The sequence below is a fragment of the Sebastes fasciatus genome, chromosome 1 (genome assembly GCF_043250625.1).
Source record: "Sebastes fasciatus isolate fSebFas1 chromosome 1, fSebFas1.pri, whole genome shotgun sequence".
Lineage (NCBI taxonomy): Eukaryota > Metazoa > Chordata > Actinopteri > Perciformes > Sebastidae > Sebastes > Sebastes fasciatus.
In genome coordinates, this window is record NC_133795.1 from 42,185,776 (window position 1) to 42,207,818 (window position 22,043).

General features: G+C 41.1%; 1 protein-coding gene across 11 annotated transcripts in view; it reads left to right on the forward strand.

Annotated features, from left to right (window-relative positions):
• grip2b (glutamate receptor interacting protein 2b) overlaps positions 1–22,043 on the forward strand; it is a 448,132-nt gene that overhangs the window by 330,946 nt on the left and 95,143 nt on the right. For all 11 annotated transcript variants that reach the window (XM_074649538.1, XM_074649547.1, XM_074649512.1 and 8 more), the window contains exon 2: positions 18,256–18,333. In XM_074649538.1, coding sequence (XP_074505639.1) covers positions 18,256–18,333 — 78 coding nt within the window. The remainder of the gene's footprint in view (positions 1–18,255; positions 18,334–22,043) is intronic.

Here is a 22,043-nt window from a genome sequence, read left to right on the forward strand (position 1 = left end):
AGAAAAACATTCTGACCCCAATCTACAAACCTCAGAACCTCAGAACCTCAAACCTCAAACCTCAGAACCTCAGAACCTCAGAACCTCAGCCATAAACAACATTTTAAGCACCCTTATTTTGAAGAGTCTAATAATGCTACAATGACATCACAGTCATTACACACTGCTTGTCCAATTTCATGTTCCCAGAAACACTAACACACACACACACACACACACACACACACACACACACACACACACACACACACACACACTAATCTAGAGTGGCACTGCTTTACTCTCACAACAGTTTGGGCTGTGTGTGTGTGTGTGTGTGTGTGTGTGTGTGTGTCACATTCAACATAATGAGGTGAAACTTTGATCATAATGTAGGTCCACATACAGAGAGATCACTTCAGAGCTCTGTACGTCTGTGTGCGTGCGCCTGCATGTGTTCGAGCAGCGAGTCTGTCGGTGTGTGAGTATCCGAAAAAAAGAATGTGATAAAGTGTGTGTGTCCCTCTACCTAGAAGAGTGTGCAGTCCTCATAGATAATGTAAGGTCACCATGGCTGCAACTAGCACAGCAGAGCCCTCTGGCAGCGCTATACAAGTGTGTGTGTGTGTTGTGAGGAAGAGAGACAGATCAAGAGGAACTGAGAGTGTGTGTTTGAATGTGTTTGTGTAATTATGTGATATCGCCCTGAGTATCTGTCAGAGCACATGCCTCTTCTGTGTTTTGTCTGTGTGAAATTGTGTGTGTGTGTGTTTGCGTTTATTGTTGTAGACTGCCTTGAGCTCTGTCTCTCTCTCTCTCTCCCTCGCTCTCTCTCTCTCCTCTCTCTCTCCCTCTCTCTCTCTCTCTCTCTCTCTTTCTCTCTCTCTCTCTCTCTCCCTCCCTCTCTCTCCATCCCTCTCTCTCCCTCCCTCTCTCCCTCTCTCTCTCCCTCCCTCTCTCTCTCCCTCTCTCTCTCTCGCCCTCTCTTCCTCTCTCTCCCTCTCTCTCAGTCTGTCTGGCCCGTTGCCTGTCTAGGAGGTAACCAGTGACCTCCAGGCACAATGTGAACTAACTTGATGCATATATGCATGTCAGTGTTTCTGCTGTTTGAGCGTGTATGTTAATAGACTCGGTGGTAGCTTGAGAGGAAGGAGTTGTTAGAGGATGAAACGTCGATGGAGCTAGGCTAGCTGTTTCATCCTGCTTCCATTGGTTGTGCTAAGCAAAGCTAAACGTCACGGAGCTACATTGATGTAAACGTACAAACATTCAGTTTATATCAGTCTTCTCATCTAACTCTCGATAGGGAAACACATAACATAAAGTGGGGAAAAAAAAGTTCGGAAACTGGATTATTTCTCTGTTGTTCCAATGCTAATGGTCATTGTATTTTACATCGTTGGAAAGCCTGTTTATTTACCTTCACAATGATGTCCAACTTGTAAGGATCATGCATTTGTGGGATGAGCAGCACAGCTGATTATGTGGGGAACGCCCAAGAAAAATGTTCCAAAATGCTCTGCCAATGGTAAACAGTGTATTCTCCTGTTGGTACTGACTCTTGTTTTGAGTTGTTTGGTGGATTGGATGATTGAACTCTCTATCAGTAACAAGGAACAAACAAGACATATTGGCAATTTTACACTTTATTCATTTAATCCACCGTCAGGAGCCTCAGTAGCGGTGGAAGATCCATACGCAGCCACAACAGCCTGGCACCTCCTCCTCATGCTGGTCACCAACTTGGTCACACGTTGCTGTGGGATGGCGTTCCATTCCTCAACCAGGATTCGTTGCAGGTCAGCCAGCGTGGTTGTGTTGGTCACTCTAACACGTACAGCACGCCCAAGCTGATCCTACAAGTGTTGAATTGGGTTGAGGTCTGGACTCTTGTGGCAGGCCGTTCCATTCTCTCTACTCCCACATTGTGGAGGTAGTCTGTGATAACCCTGGCTCAGTGGGGGTGAGCGTTGTCATCTTGGAGGATGAAGTTAGGTGCCAGATGGTGGAGATATGGGATCGCCACTGGCTGCAGAATCTCATCCAGATATCTCACTGCATTGAGATGGCCTTCAATGATGACAAGCCTTGTTTTGCCAGTGAGGGAGATGCCCCCCCACACCATGACACTGCCCCCACCAAAAGCTGTTACTCCAGCGGTGCAACAATCAGCATAGCGTTCTCCACGTCGTCTCCATATTTTGACCTTGCCATCCAACTTTGGCAGACAGAACCTGGACTCATCACTGAACATGACATTCCCCCACATGTTCAGGTTCCATTGTCTATGTTGTCGACACCAGCGCAAACGGGCCTGACGGTGAAGGGCAGTCATTGCAGGCTTCCTGGTAGCCTTATGAGAATACACTGTTTACCATTGGCAGAGCATTTTGGAACATTTTTCTTGGGCGCTCCCCACATAATCAGCTGTGCTGCTCATCCCACAAATGCATGATCCTTACAAGTTGGACATCATTGTGAAGGTAACTAAACAGGCTTTCCAACGATGTAAAATACAATGACCATTAGCATTGGAACAACAGATAAATAATCCACCAAACACATTACAGCATGTAAACATGTTTACTAACTTTTTTTTCCCAGTTTATTTCACAAAATGCTGGGGTATTCCTTTAACCCTCTGAGACCCACAATAGACCCGTTTTTGTCTTTTTTTAGGGGGGGTCTTTAGGGGGAGATAGCAGGTCAACAGTAGATGTCACACAGAAGTGGTGTACATCATCTGAAAGCTGGAACCTGAAGATTAATCTGAGATGCAGGTCAGCACTGTGACAAGTTGTTCTAGTCATAAATCCGAAAAAAAATCTGTATTAATTCATTAATTAATTAATTAATTCAGCGCCTTCAGCATCTCAGAGCAGAGAACACTGCTGACTTTTCCATTATTTTGAAAGATAATTTAATATACTTGGTGATTTTTTTAATCATCCAAACTTGGCTGGGTGGTTAGTAAAACATTGTCTGTGGTGTGAAAAACCCTGAATGCATTTGTTATTGCTTTACACGGACTTTAAATACTATGTTAGTTGCTCTGAGTGTCTAATAATGATGAAGAAAATTCTTAGAATTATGAGGTTTTCTAAGAATTTCCCTCAGACTTAAGACCAGATCCTGGTAAGTTATTCACAAAGCATCTTAGCCCTGAAAAGAGCTCCTAAGGTGAAAACCTCTACGGAGTGGAGAGGACTTTTAAGAGGCTTAAGAGTTTCTTAAGCAGAGGAGAAAATGGCTGAAAGACAGAGAGGTAGGAGAAATATTCTCCAAACGCTGAATAACAGTTAATAAGAGTAATAGGAGTTAAAAATGCATCAGACTAGATCGTGAAGGGATAAAGTTTGCTGTCGCTCTCATTGGAGATGCTCTCACGTCTCCCACCAAACGCTGTAACGGCAGAAACCAAAGTGATCACAACACGGAGATATTTGGAATCTGGAAAAATGCAACAGTTTAGCAGTGATGACTTGAGTCTTTCTCAACCTTTCATCAACAGAGGGATCACACAAACTATTACAGCGCTTTCACAGTCTCATATTGTGACGTAGTTCACTTTGTTTCCACTGGATGGCCACACCTTGGCACAATTGGTGGGACGCACATCTTCATTTTCCCACCATCAAAAAATTACGACATTTTTGTCAACAGAAAGAGGTACCACAGAATCAATGCTGATATTGTTACCTCCGCCATGGACCGAAAGCCTAGAAAGGAGGTTGTGTTTTCACCGGCGTTGGTTTGTTGGTTGGTTTGTTGGTTGGCTGGTTGGCTGGTTGGCTGGTTGGTTCGTTGGCTGGTTGGCTGGTTGGTTGGTTGGCTGGTTGACTGGTTGGTTCGTTGGCTGGTTGGCTTGTTGGCTGGCTGATTTTTTGGTTGGTTGGCTGGTTGGCTGGTTGGCTGGCTGATTTGTTGGTTGGTTGGCTGGTTGGCTGGTTGGCTGGCTGGTTTGTTGGTTGGCTGGCTGGTTGGCTGGTTGGCTGGATGGCTGGCTGGTTGGCTGGTTGGCTGGTTGGTTGGTTTGTTGGTTTGTTGGTTTGTCCGTTTGGAGGATTACTCTAAAAGTCTGCGATGGATTTGAATGACATTTTTTGGAAGGGTGGGGTGAGGCACTGTGAACAATCCATTAGATTTTGGTACAACACATGTGCGTTGATGACGCATGACCCCGCCTTCTTCTTCCTCCAGAGAGAGAGACAGAGAGAGAGCGGGGGTGGGGGGGCAACAACTGTCGAATCGGCGTTTTTTCACATTAAACTTCACATTGATTCCGACCAAAGAACACGTGGTGATTGTTGGAAAGAGTAACAATGACGGTTTACGTGAGTTTTATTTTGTTTCTTTCCAGTGTGAATAAAGTGTTTTACGATGCTCCGCTACGTACAGCTGATCTCAACATAAACAACAATACACGTAGATGATGGCACAAGCTGAACGGAGAGAGGGGGCGGAGGTCTGTGCTCTCCGAGTGCCATTCTAGTTTTCAGTGCCGACTACAACATTTTGGACATTGTTGCAAAATGGCCAGGCTCAACACATGATGCCAGGACAGTGTCTGAGAGCAGCCTGAGACAGCTGTTTGAAGGACATTATGTGCCAGCCAGATGCCACTTGTTAGGGGACAGCGGTTATCCATGCAAACGTAGGCTCGTTGCACCTTGCCTCCATCCAGACCAGGGACTACAGCTTTTACCCCTTTCACACCAATGACCAGGGTTGGACCAGGGTAGGTTAACCCTTTTGTCAATTCAAACCAAGCCAGTCAACCCGGGTTGAACCCTGGTTAGGACAATTCAGATACGACCTGGGTTATCTCCTTACAAAGAGAGGAGATGATAGTGGCATCATCAATATGTTCAAAAACATAAAATGCCACAGAATGATGCATGTTTTTGGGATACAGTGTAAATATATTACACACACATTTTTTACCTTTAAATGTTGAACTATGTTGTATGTATGGAGCTGTAATGTATGCAGAAACATACAGACAACATACATATTTACATTATCTATTCATCAACATGAACCTTTTTTCCTCTGTCTATCTACAGCACCCATTTATCATTTATTAGATTACATTATGTTATCTAGTCTGGAAAGATAAAAAGTTTAAAAAGGTAACGTTACAAATAGAAGATGTGTAAACACGCTTTAAAAACAGATGTGCGTACAGCTGTGAGGTGGTCGGCTTATTAGTAACACGGTGTGTTTCTATGTAACGTAACTGCGGATCCCTCTCTTATTCAGCAAGCTTGTTATGTTCGTTTAACGTTACACTACGTTGTCTCTCACCGTCCCGTCATCTACCGCTTTTTTCTTCCTGACCGCGGACGGCCAGCAGCTCCCGCACCTCGAGGTCTCGCCACACATCCGTGTTGTTCTCGTCTGTCGTTCACCTCCGGTGTGTCTGAAATCATTCCTACTGCTGTCGCTTCTTTATGAGCCACGGTGACCTGTGACCGTTACGTCATGGACTGTGCGCCCTCATTTGCAACCCAATAGTTTTGTCCCGCTCTGTTTGTTAGCGACCCTGGTCCGTGCAGTTCACATCGAAATCGACCCTGGTCTGACCCACCTCTCAACCTGCGGGTTAACCCTTTCATACACACAACCAACCCTGGTTCAACCCTGGTTGAGTCCTCGGTGTAAAAGGGGTATTAGAAGTATTATGCGTGGAAATAAAATTTAAAGAGCAACAAATGAGTATGGCAGTAGTTTAAATGTTTCACTCAAATAGCCTACACTGTTATGCGTTGAAAATAATTCACATTAATTTCAGGTGCTTTGAGTTAAACACTGATGATTTATTTGTATGACCTTATAGTGCCCATAAGAAAACACAGAATATAGTTGAGCGGAGTATTGGCCCACTGAAGAGGTGGTTTCATGTGTTACATGGAGAGGTGTGGCTGATGCCAGATAAGGTCTCCAAAGTCATTACAGCCTGTGTGGTACTTAAAGGTCCCATTTTATAAAAAAAGTGAGATTTTCATGGTTTTTTTTTATAAAGCAGGCTTAAGTGCTATATAAATACTGTGAAAGTATCAAAATGCACAATCCACAGGGAAATACACACAGCCCGTATTCAGAAACTGCATTTGAAACAGGCTGTCAGGATTTCTGCCCATTTGTGATGTCACAAATCTACAATATTTAGAACCTTGACACAGATTTAAACGTAAACATTCTAAATGTGTCCCAGTTCATTCCTGGTTGCAGTGTATGTGAATGACATCAGCTGACAGGAAGTACAAATGGACCCAAGCTGTGGCCTAGCAGCGCAATTCTGTTGCAATTTTGTTGCAATTCCGTCAAAATGCTCTAAAATGGAGCGTTTCAGACAGAGGGTAAATACAGGCATATTCAGACCGACAGAATGAGGAAAATAAAGGCTTTTTGAACATCACAGCATGTAAACATGCTGCATCTAAAAACATGTAGAAAACGCCAGCCGTGCCGCTTTAGGGACTAAAAGTACTCCTGTGTCTGTTTTTGACATGTATGTGTGTGTATATATGATAATCCTCTATGCATGAAATTATTACTGTATTTACATTAGTTCATTTAGATCAAATTAAAAAAGTTTGCAGATAAAATGAGGTGATTTCTTTTGCACACTTTTTCCTTTAAACGCCATAATATCCTAATAAAGAATTGTCTTACCGTTATTGTATATACAATAAAGACATGAATAAATCTGTATATGTTTTATACATACAACCATTAAAATCTGATTAGAATAATACAAAAACTGTATTTTTTACTGTTTATTACACAATGAAACTAATCTCATTCTTTAAATGAAGCACTGTTTTGAAAAATTAAGTATGTTGCAAATTTGCAGCTGAGTAGAGATTGTCAAGTGTGAGTGGATTGTTTCAGCACACTTGAGGTGTCTACACAGACTAGCCTAACATTCCAGAACATGACATCATTACAGGATGATGTCATCATTCTCATACATGAGAGAATATGTATGACGTTCTGAATGACATATGGACAACTACATTTAAAATTGTTTTCATAATGCTTCATCCATTAGTGAAGATTTTTCTCATAGTTGGAAATCTGGAACTCATTTTGAACTGATTTAAAAAAAAACAAAAAAAACAATAGAACCAACCTTATTCTTTAAATAAAACACTATTTTGAGAAAAGTATGTATCAAAAATGAAACTGAGTAGAGATAGTCAGGTGTGGGTTTATTGTTGCAGCACACTTGAAGTGTCTAACTAAAGTTGCCTAACATTCCAGAATGTGACATCATTAAAGCTGAAGGAGGCGATATTGTAGCAAATATCATAGAAAAAAGTTATTTTTTGTAAAATGGTCACTATATCCTGACAGTAGTGCATGAAACAGTTCCTCTTCCTCTGTGTCCTCCTGTGTCCTCCGGTGTCCTCCTCTGTCCTAATGGCATGTGCAAGATTTCACAGACCGGAGGAAAACAAGCAGTCAGAGCTGATCTGAGGTCTGCTGTCCAGCTGCTGTCTATGAGAGCCGGCTGTCAATCACTCTGAACTCTGACGAAACGGTCAAACTAGGCAGCGTTGATCAAATGTGAATCATTATTCTGTTACTGTAATGTCTATTTCTCTCCTCAGATGTTTTCAGAATCATCTTGTAGTGTACTGTTTAGCTGTAAAATGAGAAAGTTTGTGACCCGGCAGTCATGTTGAGATCTCTTGGGGAATACCAAGCACCGCTCTCATGACCGGAGCACAGCCAATAGGAATGCTCTCTCTCTCTGAAATGACCTGTGATTGGTCAAAGTCTCCCATCACGGGCTAGATGTTCTAAAGCCTGAAAACAGAGCCATGAGGAGGAGCAAAAGTTTAGTTTTCTCTCAGAACACTTGAATTACAATATGCTGAAAGGTTATTATGGAATTTTTTCCCAATGATGCCAAAATTGTTTTGCCTACTGAAGCTTTAAATGATAATGACATCCCTGTAATATCTGAAAGAAAATGTATGAACATTATGAATGGCATATGGACGGCTAAAATCCTTCATCCATTAGTAAGGATTTTTCTCATAGTTGGAAATCTGGAACTCAGTCCAGTTCCATTCAAATTTGATGGGAATATATCAAAAAAACAATGGAGAAATACAGAAGAGAGACAGTAGGTCCGTCTCCCTGCAAAATAAAAAGTGAACAAGCACAATTTTGAACAAGCACACCTGACTCAGTTTGTCCAGGAATGTCCTCAGCCTGGTCCCAACAACACCTTCCTTGTTTTTGTGTGTAGTGGTCAAGTTTGTACATGAAGCTCTGTTCCAGGGAAACTAGTTATTCTCCAGAATTCAATCTTGATCTGAATTGGCAAAAAGATTCACAGGTACAAAATCAGGAACTGGGAACAAATAGCCTGATGCAAAATGAAGGAAGGGTAAATAATGTATAGGTTTTAAAGCGGTAGATATTGACGGTGGAATGAACAAGCTTTTTACAACCATCATCTCAAAAAGAGGAACACTAATTTGCCTTCCGATTTGAACTTTGAGAGAAGTGCATTTCAAGTTTATGTTCATGTGTTCAATCAGGAACACTACTGCTTAATATACATTATAAAGTCAAATCATTGTCACTGCCCAATAGAGCAGGTACCATTTGTAAGGGTTTATAGATTCACTAACCTCAGCTTCCCAAAACAAAGCAGCTGGACTACCACTCACAACCTGAAGCCTTCCATAGAAGAACGGTTTGCTCATTTTTTCTTGAATCACCTTAGTGTGCGAAGTGCACCCCCGACCTTTAAATGATTAAGGACAATCTAAGTGAAAGCAGGGCAGTGACTGGCCTTGACCGCTGTGTAGATGTTTCAATCCATAATTCTTTAGGAGCTTTAAAGGGACTCTATGTAAGAATCATAAACGTCTTGTTAACAGCGACACCTGTGGCCGTCAAGTCAACGAAAGTCAGCGTCCTGTTCCTCGCGCTTGTGCTCGCTCTACATAGACATGAACGAGCATCGCTCAAAACAGTGAGGAGACACACGTCAGCTAAAAGCACAATATCACTCTATATTTCAGCTGCTTGGCAGTAATGTTAGCTGACCAGACAAAGGTCTCTCCATGAATCAATGCTGATCCTAGTGTTGGCTTTTCCTGCCTCAGCCTCCCGACCGCGGCCGGAGGGAACAGGGGAGACGCCGGAGTTTTGGTCGGAGACGATAACGTTTCTCTCTGCGGAGCCCCGTCACTTCACAAGACACGGGAAACCTCTGTTGGTCTGGAGGAGCTGCAGCAGTTATTTCTGCACAAACGTCCACTGTACATTCACTAGATATTCTCAGAGCTAAACTAACTCTTCTGCAGTGTGGAGTGAGCAGCATGCACGTGAGAGGTGGAGAGAGAGAGAGAGAACGAGCGCGGTGTGTGAGTGAAGGCAGGCAGAGGAGCAGAGGAGCAGAGTACAGCAGAGACTCCGGCCTTCCCTTTAATGGGTAATAAACCTTGGGCAGAACAAGGCTCTGGGTGGGGCGGCCATCGGCCTCGACCGGTTGGGTAGAGAGAGGGAGAGAGAGAGAGAGAGAGAGAGCACGCACAGCAACCACAATAATAGCACGGCAGCTATTATAATAATAGAAATAGGACTAATGTACGTGGATAATCAAATGTACAGAAACATTTTGTTGTGCAGTTTGGTGAAGAGAACCTGAAACCACTGCAGGATTATGAGGAGGCAGCGAGGATGTTTGTGTACTACAGAGATCACATCTCTTTCAACCTCAGGTGTTGGCAGGACAGCCTCATCGTCAGCAGCCTGCACCGAGGACACAGAGAAAGTGTGTGTGATCATACTGTATACGTGATGTTTGTGTGTTTGTGGAAAGGTCTGGTGAAAGCTTGAGGGAATCCTGCAAGATACTACAGAGCACTGTCTGTTAGTATTCCCTTCATGCATGCACACACACACACGCACACACACACACACACACACACACACACACACACACACACACACACACACACACACACACACACACACACACACACACACACACACACAGGCCTAGCAGGTGTTTCTGTATAGCTGGATGTATTTAATACGAGCGGTGGAATTCTTCACTTACAATCCTGTAATACAAGCACAAGATACTGCACCTGTCCATACAGTAGGTATGTGTGTGACGGTGTGTTGGTCAGAAGATCCATTATTTTTCTGTAAGAAATGTATCAGATATTTAAGTTTTATGGTATGTCTGCTGAAAAACTGCTGCATGGCTCCCTTTTCCAACAGAGAGGAATTAGTACGGGTTGTTCTTGGTAACAAATGAACGTGTCATGTGGTGGCTGATAGAATTAAATGTAATTTAATAGTTCAAACCATGAGTGAGTCGGCTGTTACATTTCTTGACACTGTATTTTCCTTGATGCGCACGGGAGTGAGCGGGGTAAAAACACCTGCTGATCCTGCTTTTGATTTCAATGGTCGAGATCGGAAGCCAATTTCAATCGATTTGCGATTTAAAATTCAAAATCTTAACACTCATACCCAGTAGTGGTCTCCCTTAAATAGAAGAAAAGGACAGACTAGAACATAAACTTCAAACTGATTATCATTCAATATTTGATCACTGCAATATTACAGCAGTTGGTAACACTATAATAACATCATTAATAAATGGTTAATTAAACTTTGTTTGTTAGACCTCAAGAATACACACTGTGATTTGGTAAGTAAACACTGAATGTGTATTTGTTTACAAGTAAACTCCACATGGCACCTTTAATGTAAGTCATGCACATAGCCCAGCCGCCAGGAAACACATTGGCATTGTATGTTTCAGTAAACCACGGATACATTGAATGTCTACATTGTTGCAGTCCGTCAGAGCAAGTACAAGTGTAATGAGCAACGCGCAGAGCAAAAGGCATAGTATAATGAGCGATTGTTATGAAAGTTACAAAATATAATAACTAGTATAACAAAGTGAAAAAGTACACTATGGGTGGGTGGGAGTTGTGGTGGATGGGTCAAACAAACACAGGACTTACACCCAAGAGACTGCTGTTCGTGTTCTTTGTGAAACCAAAAGTAAAAGTTGACTTTGTGCTTGTTACGTAACGTTGTTACACTTGTTATGCAACATTACATAAGAAAGTCTGCTGTTTGTTATGTTGTTAAGTTGTTATTTTAACGCTAACCATGATCTTTTTTCTAACCTTAACCGAGTAGTTTGGTTGCCTAAACCTAACCAATCGTTTCACAACGTTAATCACATGGTCCATGCATGATATGAAGCTGATGAACGTATTTATGAAACGTATTATAGGTTCAGAAACATCGACATTCAAACGTACATTGAAATTTTTTTCTGGCGACTGGGTCAATGCACAAGACGGGAAAATGTTAGCTTACAAACTTAACTATTAGCAAAACTGTTTTTTCACCTGTATGTCACTGAGGATGCTGCTGTTGCTTAGTATTGTACTGTATACTACAACTGATACTGCAACATGTTCTACTACTGATAATATTAGGAAGAAGAATCACAAAAACAGAATAAATGCCCAAAAACTGTCAGTTATGAGACATAGCAAGCAAATGTTACTATTTCTGGAATTGCTTAAATATGCAATTATGGTCTGAAAAAAATCTTCAACTATGTCTTCAATTACTGTAAAAAGAAACTGTAACAACAAATGCTGAAGATTAGTCATATTCAAAACATCGAAAAATGTACAAAAAATAGACAGACCTTTATGATGACATCCATCCTTTAGTCTGTCACCCCGCCTTGCACGTGCTGAAGTCATTACCGTCTGTGTTTGAAAAGACTCTCATGCTGTAAGCATTATGCCTGTGCTTCTAATGCAGGGGGGGAAATCTGGCCTGACGCCTTGTCTATAACTCAACCTGTTCAGTAAGCTGACGGCGCCAGCAGTCATTAGCCTAATCACACTCAAATTATTCATCAGGAGACGCTAATTTATCAGTAAGAGTTGGAGAACGGAGAAAAGGCAGCGGAAAAGAGATCTTGAAGTGAAAATGTGTTAGAGTGAAAGTGATCTGTACATCAATTCAAAAAGCCTGTTAGTGCTAACAGATCATGTGTTACAGCCTGGACACACAAGGAACGTCAGCAGCGCGTGGCGGCTGCGTTACCTGTTGTTTTTTATTTTGGCGTCCGTGTTAACAGGTTAGAGCAGCCACACTGCCTATTTTTGCCGGTCTCGCCTATTTTTGACGCCTCCCGCGTACGTCTCACAGCAGCAACAAACAGTGAAAGTGATCTATTGACTGTATAATAACATCATATCAGCTACATTACTACAGTTTCAATGTCTAGACATCTGTAGAATCCTGCTTTCATTTCAAAATAAAAGCCCTCAAGCATTTTTTCTGTGGACAGAATTCCTTCATTTGTTTACACAGGGCTTTTATTCTGAAATATGTGCCGGACAGTGTTCTAGAACATGCAGTGACTTGGAAAGCTCCATGAATGAATATAGTACGGAGTTTGAATTGTGGATTATTACTATTATTTACAAATTACCACACGTTTCTTAACCTTTCTCGGTCTAAAATAAATATAAATTATATTTATAATGAAATGAAATGGCCATTAAAAGGCAAACTCTATGTTGAAAGAAAGAGCTGACAGCAGCAACTGCAGCAGCAGACACGCAGCAGACACGCAGCTGACACGCAGCTGAAACGCAGCTGAAATGCAGCTGATGTGAATGCCCGATGCGTGAATCACGCAGCCACCACGCCACGCAGCCGCCACGCGCTCCTGACGTTCCTGGTGTGTCAAGGCTGTTATGCTTCCCAAAGCCTGTTGTGACAAACATAGTTGCAGTGCGCCGATACCTCCGCCACCAGAACTATGGCGACACATTTGTGGGTTTGGAGGACAAGAGCTGGAGATTCATGCTGCTGGGGGGGTGGGGGGGGGGAGTTGTGACTAAAACAGTTTGTCTTACATCTAGTCACAGAGACCGAGATGGCCAAGTTGCCTTTAGCCTTCTTTATGTCTAACAGTGTATGTGTGTGTGTGTGTGTGTGTGTGTGTGTGTGTGTGTGTGTGTGTGGTGTGCAAGTCACTGTTTATATAACAGTGCATGTAAGACATGTACTTGTATACACACACTTTTATTTTGTGTCTTTTGGAGCCTGTGCACATGCAGGTGCCTAAATCCTTTTGGGTATGCATCAGCCTGTGCTGCCAGAGGCTGTGCATGTTAGTTTGTGTGCACGTTTTCCTGTTTGTGTGTGTGTGTGTGTGTGTTGATGAGCAGCCTCTGGGGTCCATTATGCCTGTGACAGCCCCACAGCGGGAAAGCAGCCAGCCAGATAACTTATGAAAGCGGTTTAAAGCTAAATTGAATCCACAACTTATGAATTATTAAACTCATTACACCTCTGTGAAGATCGCTAAACTCCGAAACACAACAACAATGGCCTCCTTTCCACTGTCACTGCTGGGAAGAGAACTGATTTCTAAGCATTACCGGTGGGAAAGTACTGCATATTTCAAAGGTGTTAGAGGAAAATGTGTCACGTATGGAAATTGTTGGAAGGAAAACACTTTCTATATACTGAGGTTGTTGGAACGCAAGAAACTCCTCGTTGTATGGTAGAAACATACCTGATAAAGGGATGCTGTCGGACTGTTTTGTGTAATTGCAGGCTGATAAAGAATATAGAAATTCTATAGAAGGTTTTCATGTTTAGAGAGTATCCCAGATATGTGTCATAAGACCTGTGTCATTATTGTTTTCCATCATTATATATTCAATTGTGCTCTGGTGACCATGTGCAGGTATTATCACAATAACAAAGTTGTGTTCAGTGAGTGGGTTGGACAGTTTGTGGTAAGGTAGAATAGATGTACAAACTGGATTCTAATGGCTAAGAATACATTGAATAGGCACATGTATTTGATTAATTAGGGCCCGAGCACGAATGTGCCAAGTACCCAACGGTGTCAAGGAAACCTATTGTTTTTGCTAGGATTATTATTTTTCTGCTGTGATATCGCATTTTAGAGGCACTTAGGATGCACGCAAACTCACGAAACCTGGAATACCCATCAGAACTGGCGATATCATGTTTTGTGATACTGTATCGATTCTCAAAAACACTATCGATTTTTAATTAATAGTTTACCGTTTGGTATTTGGTTTGAAGGATACGGAACGGATATGACGTCACGTTACTCAGACTAAAACAATAAAAACGGTAACTTCCTTCTTCCTCCACATAGACTCAAATGAAGCAAATATATCAAAAAACAATTGGCATTAAAACATGTATTCCAAAATCGTAAAAAAAAAAAATCACGATACAAAGGTGAATCCATTTTTTCCCTCCCCTACTGACTAAGCTGCAGTAAATGACAAGTCTGGAGTGAGAAAGTGTTGCTACAGTGTGTGTAATATGAACACGTGTACACTAATCCAATGAGAAATATCCTCTAACCCTGCGGTGTCCCTCAGCTCTAAGGGAGCATTTGAACGTTTTTCAGCTCGTTGTTTGGCTGCTCTAGCTCGGGAACGTTTGTTTTTTTCATTTATTGAACAAACTACTAAAAATCTGAAGTTCTTCAGGGGAAAGAAAATTGCTTCATGCAGCCAACAGCCAATCTGTTCATGGTATGTGGGAAGAAAGATGACTAGCTGGATATGGTGACATAAGAAGTTATGAATAAGGAAGAAAAAAGTAGAGCTTTCACGGCAAGATTTCATCCATCCATTTTCAGCTCTGATCATCACAACCAGGGGATGCAACCTTTCAGTTTATCACAGGTCAAACACACATATAGGCTAATGAACACACATGCACACATGTGCTTGGACTGTGGGTGGAAACCCTGGTAGCGACAGCGTGAATTAGCCACGGATTTAGGATTTAAGTCTTTTAAGTATAGGGAAATGAAAACCTCTAAGCTTGGTGACAGTATCATGGAATATGTCCTATATACAGGAGCTGGAGTCAATAGCTAAAAAAAAAGTCAAACTAACTATTGCAGTTTCTTTGTCACAGTGAAAGTGATACTTGAAGACAGTCCTGCGGAACAGAACGTGAATGTAATTTAAAGAAGAATTAAAAGCACAACTAAAAGGATTTTGCAGGACATCCTTTCCAACTGCTTAACTCTGTTGATGATAGTAAGCTGGTTTCAAATGCTGCTTCAGGTGCTGGAAAGCATTAAAAATACATATTTATTCTGCAAGTTTAGCAGAGACATTTATGTTTAAGCTGTGGCGTAATTGTCCCTCACTATAATGCAACTTAATGACACTTCTGGAGTAGGGTATGAAAGTAGTTGAGAATTGGCTTATGAATTGTTAAACGTATTCCACCCCTCTGATGAAGCAGAGGTTGTAAAGTAGGACACATCCTCTTCCCTCAGAGCCACAACAACAACAACAGCCTCCGCTCCACTGTCACAGCTGCTGTCAAACTGAGTTAGCAAAATACCTCATATCCATATATCAGAGATGAGACCTTAGAATATGTCATTTTAAATCTAAAAGTGCTCAAGAATAAAAGTGTATGACTTCTTAATAACTAAAATAATGAACCCAATAAGACAAATCTTCAAAGATTCACTCAAAATCTCTTTGAGACCAGTTGTACACGTATCAGCCTGCACTGCCATAGAAGAGGAAAGCAACAGCAGTTTAAATGTACACAAGAGGACACTGTTTGTCGACATCGCCCCCTATAGGCGATAATATTATATTGTTACATCAGTTTCTAAATTGGAATACTTTGCCACACTAGTCTCAAATGGAGATTTTATATGTAAATATCTAATAATATCTAAATTATATAACTACAAATCATTAAATATGATATACAGGTACATTGTCAGCCATTGCTAATTTCTTGTACTTTGTTCTCAACTGTTTTTTGTTTTAAAAAACAAAGATGTATATCATATTTGCTGCATAGAACGTGTTGCCTGTCTAAATCGCACCAAAATCGACAAAGCACTCCCTTGGGTCCCCAGCAATAAACCCGCCAAGTGTGTGTGTGTTCCTGTCCTGTTGGACTGGAGCTTCAGGTCCACACATCCTCAGAATTTGCCCTGCTAATCTCAGCCTGATTTCAGGTGATTCACATCCATGACATTGTGCCCAAAAGAGCTAAAACATGTCAACCTGCACCAGCTGTAGGAAAGCAAAGTGATAACATTTTGGACACGTTGATATCTCTACCTACTGTATCACAACTTCCAACGGATATTAAATGTAATCTATTGGTAAACTACAGCAATATATACATAATATCACAATGTGATTTCCTTTATTGAGTTTCTGATTTGTACTCTGCATCCCAGTCTCTCTTATTTCTCTCCTTTGGACTGTCCTCTGCAAATCTTAAAAATGACCTTGATTAATTGTTTGATAGATGAATTGATTTGCTGGTTGATTGATTGGTTGGAGGGTAATTTAACATTGGAGTTTGAAAGTGATGACTTGTTGCAGGCCTCCAGCCTGTGTGCAGTTACTGTAATTCAACAGTTTAAAAGTGCAGTTTCAGACACCTTTGGAGATCTGAGAAAAACTGAATGTATAACTTATCAAATATTAATATCCTCACACTTCTCTGTCACAAAGTGTTTGCCAGAGACCATAAAACAGGACATCTGTCCCCCCCTGTGACATATAGCAATGATGGCCAAGCAGGGAGGAGACTAACCTCATCAGCACATCACTAATGGCCTTACTGGGTATTTACCAATGTGTCAAACTATTGAAAGGCACAGACTGTAACTACCTGTAACTACCTGTAACTACAGGTACCTGGGAAGTCTTCCTTACACGTAATCGTCTTACAAGGTTAATATACAAAGTAGCACTTGTGATAGTGCTAAGTAGATTATATACTGTATGAGGGAGCTTTTTCTAGTATTTACATAGCATTTTTGTAAATTTCCTGCAAATTTCACACTTGTCAGCCAGGAAACGCCCCCCCCCCCGACACAGCATTCAGAGCGTTCTGCAGCTCTTCCACTGTGGTTGTATCTGTATCTGTTCGATGAGAAAACAAACTTGGATCGTGGATCTCTAATAAAACGCTATTATGTGTATTTCAATCAGACTAACTTAAAAAAAATAAAAAAAATAAAAATTCAAGGCTTCTTTGTTCCATTAAGAACCCTTTTCATTCAAAGATCCCCTTTTGTAAAAAAGTGTTCTTCAAGGATTGGTGAAAGCACAGGTCCTCCCAGCCCACACTCCGTGATTGTGAACCATGGTTGTCGGTTGCGCTGCACCACATCAGCCCGGCCCTTTAAGAGCCTCGTGAGGCCCGAGGATTGTTGAACGTGACTCCCATGGCCCCAGGATAACCTATTAAGCTAAAACTATATGGTTAGTGAGAAGATTTATGATGTATAAAAGGGTTCTTGGTAGAACCCCCTGGGTGGGTTCTGGGTGGAACCTTTCACATCTGGTTGTATGTATAACTCTTTATGTTGGGTTCTCGGTAGAACCCTTTGAAAGGGTTCCAGGTGGAACCTTTATAAAAGGGTTCTCATATAGGGACAAGCCGAAGAACCCTACATGGTTCTATTTAACACTTTTATTTCTACTAGTGTGCCCTTGTGATTGCCCCAATTCAGTCTGTAATTATTACAAAAGGAAGTCAGTCGGAGAAAGATTTTTTTTTTTTAAGTTTTGAGAATGGTGTTTTGTTTTTTCTGCAATTGTATCAGGACGATGCTGCAACTGTTTGTCTAAATTATTATACACAGCCAACCACAGTGCAGAGAGCACAGCCAAGGAGCCCACATCACAGTCAAATAAACTAACAATTAATAACATCTATTATGTTCATGACCACCAATGTGTGGCGGGACTGTGGACAATCATTTCTTGCTTTTACAAGCTACAGTAGGTAGTGTGTAGAGGAGGATGAAATGAGATGTGATTCATGGTGCCAAGAGGCAGAATGAATCCACTGAGGGATGAGTGACTGTTGGCAGACACACATGCATGTAGCAGCAGTGTTAGCCCAGATCAGTCCTGCATGTGTGTGTTTCCATGTTTTGGGTCTGAGAACAAAGTCTGACATTTGTAATGATGGTGTTTTGTGGGTGGATAAGGTGATGGTATAGCACTCTCTTTTCTCACTAACAGCTGTCCAAAAAGTAGAACATATTGTTGATGCTGTTGTGTATTTGTTAAAATGATCATATTACACAATGTGAGACAGAAATAAATGCTACAATCTGAGCTGAACCAAAAAACAGAAGTATATTAATAAAGCTTTATTGTGTGTCTCTGTTCTCTCTAGATGACGGGCCGTATGGAAAAACAAAGGATATCTCTGGACCAGAACAGACCATGGCCTCGAGAAGACACAGTATACCAGGTACATACAAAATCAATCTGTCTGTCCATCCGTCCGTCCCTGTTTATAATGCTTAGAAAACTACTGTAAACTCTGTCATCCAGACTCCGCGTCACCACACTGAAGCATCACAATGGTCTCTTATCATCATTTGTCTCACACAAATGCCTAAAGCAGAGTTTTGCAACGACAGCAATGTGCTTAATGAGTTTGAGACATTTACATAAAACAGCTTCCTGCTGTCCAAACTGGACGACTTTCACTGGAGTCCACTATCAGATTGTGAGGTTCTTTGTGTTTGAATGGCAGGGTGACCTGATGTCTGCAGAGACAGCGTTAACAACAAGGTCCCAGGTCGTCTGTAGGCCTAAATGTGTTGGCTAACTGTCCCAAAAAACCTATTATACAAACCCACACATTTACAATGATTTGTTTTCTGTATGTTTTATAAGGAAACCCCATTCCTTCTCCTTCCTGAAAACAATCTATCTTACAGTAAATGATGACCTGATACAGTAGCAGTAAGCATAAAATAAAACTCTAACCACAATAACCATCATATTTGATAAGGTACACTCTCATCCAGTAACTACCTTTCTCTTCCCAACTTACTGTATATGTGTGAATGCGCTCCTCCTGGAATATGTCAAACCCTAACACCACATTACTGTAAGCAGGAAATATATCAAATTGCATTTTTTCTCAATGGCTTTGGCTGGTTTTTGAAACAGCCTTAACCCTCTGTAAACTGTAAGTGCATTAGTCACAACTGTTTCATGGGCTATCACAACTCTATAACATGTCTGCTAAAGGTAGTAACTCACCCAAAACACTTCCTTCATGCTTCTAAACCACTTCTTGTGTCAGTAAATTGACCAATGACTCCAAAATGACAAGTTGTTTTGTCATGTGAGCCCAACTGGTCAAAATGTTTCCATGTTTTTTCACCACAGCAGTCAACCCTGGAAATATTCCTTGTATACAAATCTCTGTTTTATTCTACTTTTTGTTGACACTGACTGCTTACTGTTCTATACCACAATGTCAGTTAGTCTAGCTCAGGGGTCAGCAACCTTTACTAACAAAAGAGACATTTTAGGCAAAAAAATAAATCTGTCTGGAGCCGCAAAACATGTGATCATTGTGATGAAGGTAACACAGTTTATAGTCTAAATATATAGTATATAAGTCTAATACAGTGAGGGCCAAAGAGACAATGTACTACGGAGTATTAGGACCACATTTAGAGAAAACCCCCGGAGATTTCCAGAATAAAGTCATAATATTACGAGAAAAAAAGTCGTAATATTACAAGAATAAAGTCATAACTTTATGAGAAAAAAGAAAATAGCACGTAAAATGACTACTTTATATTATAACTTTATTCTCATAATACTACAACTTGTTTCTTGTAAACTTCTGACTTTATTCTCATGATATGACTTTATTGACTTTATTTATTTACTCAATGTGGCCCTAATACTCCATCGTACCGTCATACCATAGACCTACAACAATGACAACTTCAAATGAAAATGTAAAGAAAAAACAGTTATTCATTTCTATGTTGGCTCCACAGGGAGCCACTGGAGAGGAGCTAAAGAGACGCATGTGACTCCGGAGCCGCAGGTTGCAGACCCCTGACCTAGCTGAATGCTGTTGTGTATCACACTGAGCTTTTTAGATTCCCATTTCAACAGCAGGTCAAAGTTTACTGGGAAACGTCAATACAGTAGTGTACAATATTGTATACACAGAAACAGGATATGTACATGTGTCTTTATACAGTATATATATATTTGTGTAGCAATGTTTTACATGTATGAGAAATAGAAAATTCACCTTTGAGCTTTCATGTAAAGTCATGTACAGTGAACAGAAAGTTTGCCACAAAATGTCATCCATGACAATAATAAAAAAGAGCTTTATAAACCCTGTAACAATGATAAAACCTCCGCTAGTTCAGTAAAAAAAACTATTAATTGTACGTCCTCACAGTACGCAACACCGTGTCATAGACATTTATGGAATATACATGTATGCCTGATCAATTTTGATAACTGAATCGATCATTTTGCAAGTGAAGGCTCAAACAATGAAAGAATGTTTAGTAGTTGTGAAGAGGACGACAGTATCAGAGAATCAACTCATCAGTTTTGATCGGCGAGACACGTGCAAGTGGTTATTGTGCAAATTGTAGACAATTGTACTCACTTTTTCCGCACAAGTGCCAAAACACGTGCAATTTGATTGATTGAATGAATGAGAAATTCTAATCTGTTGTGTGTGTGTGTGTGTGTGTGTGTGTGTGTGTTCTGTTGAGGAAAAACTGCATTGTACTTGTTATTCTTTGTTGCGTTGTCTCTCATCTGAATTTCTTTCACACATGAAATCAATTTGAGTTCATCTCCTGCATCAGGTTTCCTCTGTCTTCTTATCACTTTGGCCAAATCCCTCCATTGGATGTCCCTTCCTCTCCGTATGTCTCTGTCTATATTTTTCTTTTTATTCTATTTAGTTGATGCTTTTCTATTCTTTACCAGTCTTTATTCACCCATGCACTGTTATGTAACTCAGCTCCATGCTTGGTTCCAGCATTTACATTGCTTCAGGTATACACTGACAAGTATTTGTCTCATTCACCTTCCAGAGACACATTGTTGTTGACTCTGTCTGTTTCCTTGTTGTTATAATTCAACTACAACTTCATAATTGAGAGAATGTATCTCAGTGTGTGTGTGTGTGTGTGTGTGTGTGAAGGATAATATTTGCACTTTTTCCATTTGTTTGATATAAAATGACTTTCCTCAGTTCTCTGTTCAGACAACAGAAACCATTTTATGAGTTTCTTTCTGTGTGGTGTACCAACTTCTCATGTGTATTCTATATTCCATGAACATTAAAATGAAATGGTATAGATAAATCATGAATCCCGGCACGGTCAGTTCTGCATTATGTGGAGGAAAACTCAGAAGAATCCATCGGCATCAAATTACATTTGGAAAAGCTCTGTTGGTGTTTCCAGGCAAATATGAACAGTACAAGAACTAATGAATGAATGAGTGCTTTTCTGCAGATGTGTGTGTGTGTGTGTGTGTACGTGTGTGTGTGTGCGCGTGCGTGCGTGCGTGTGTGTGTGTGTGTGTGTGTGTGTGTGTGTGTGTGTGTGCGTGTGTGTGCGTGTGTGTGCGCGTGTGTGTGTGTGTGTGTGTGTGTGTGTGTGTGTGTGTGTGTGTGAATGGAAGATAAAGAGACCGAATGAGGGACGGCTATTTATTTGCAGTACTGACTCACTGGTTCTTTGAGCCAGTGTGTGTGTGTGTGTGTGTGTGTGTCTGTGTGTCTGTGTGTGTGTGTTTGTGTATGAGTGTGCATGTGTAAATGATAATGATACAAATACAGACAACTGGAGAGACTGTCTACCAGCACAGCTCAAGGTTTCATTTTATTACATCAATGCCCTTTTTCTCATTTTTCCTACCAATGTTCTCCTGGTTGATTCCAACTAAAACACTTCACACATTTCCGATTCACAAAAGGACTGCGCAGTTTTTGTGGCCCCTCTAAACCCGCACAAAGAAGACTAAAAGAAACCATGTAATTCTCAAAGCACCCGCAAAGGCTGAAATGCACCCCTAACCGCGCTGCCAAGCAAGTAGCTAGGTGCTCCTGTGCTATTTGCACATATTTAAATGAGGTAATAAGCAGACATTTGGTGCTAAATCAGCTCC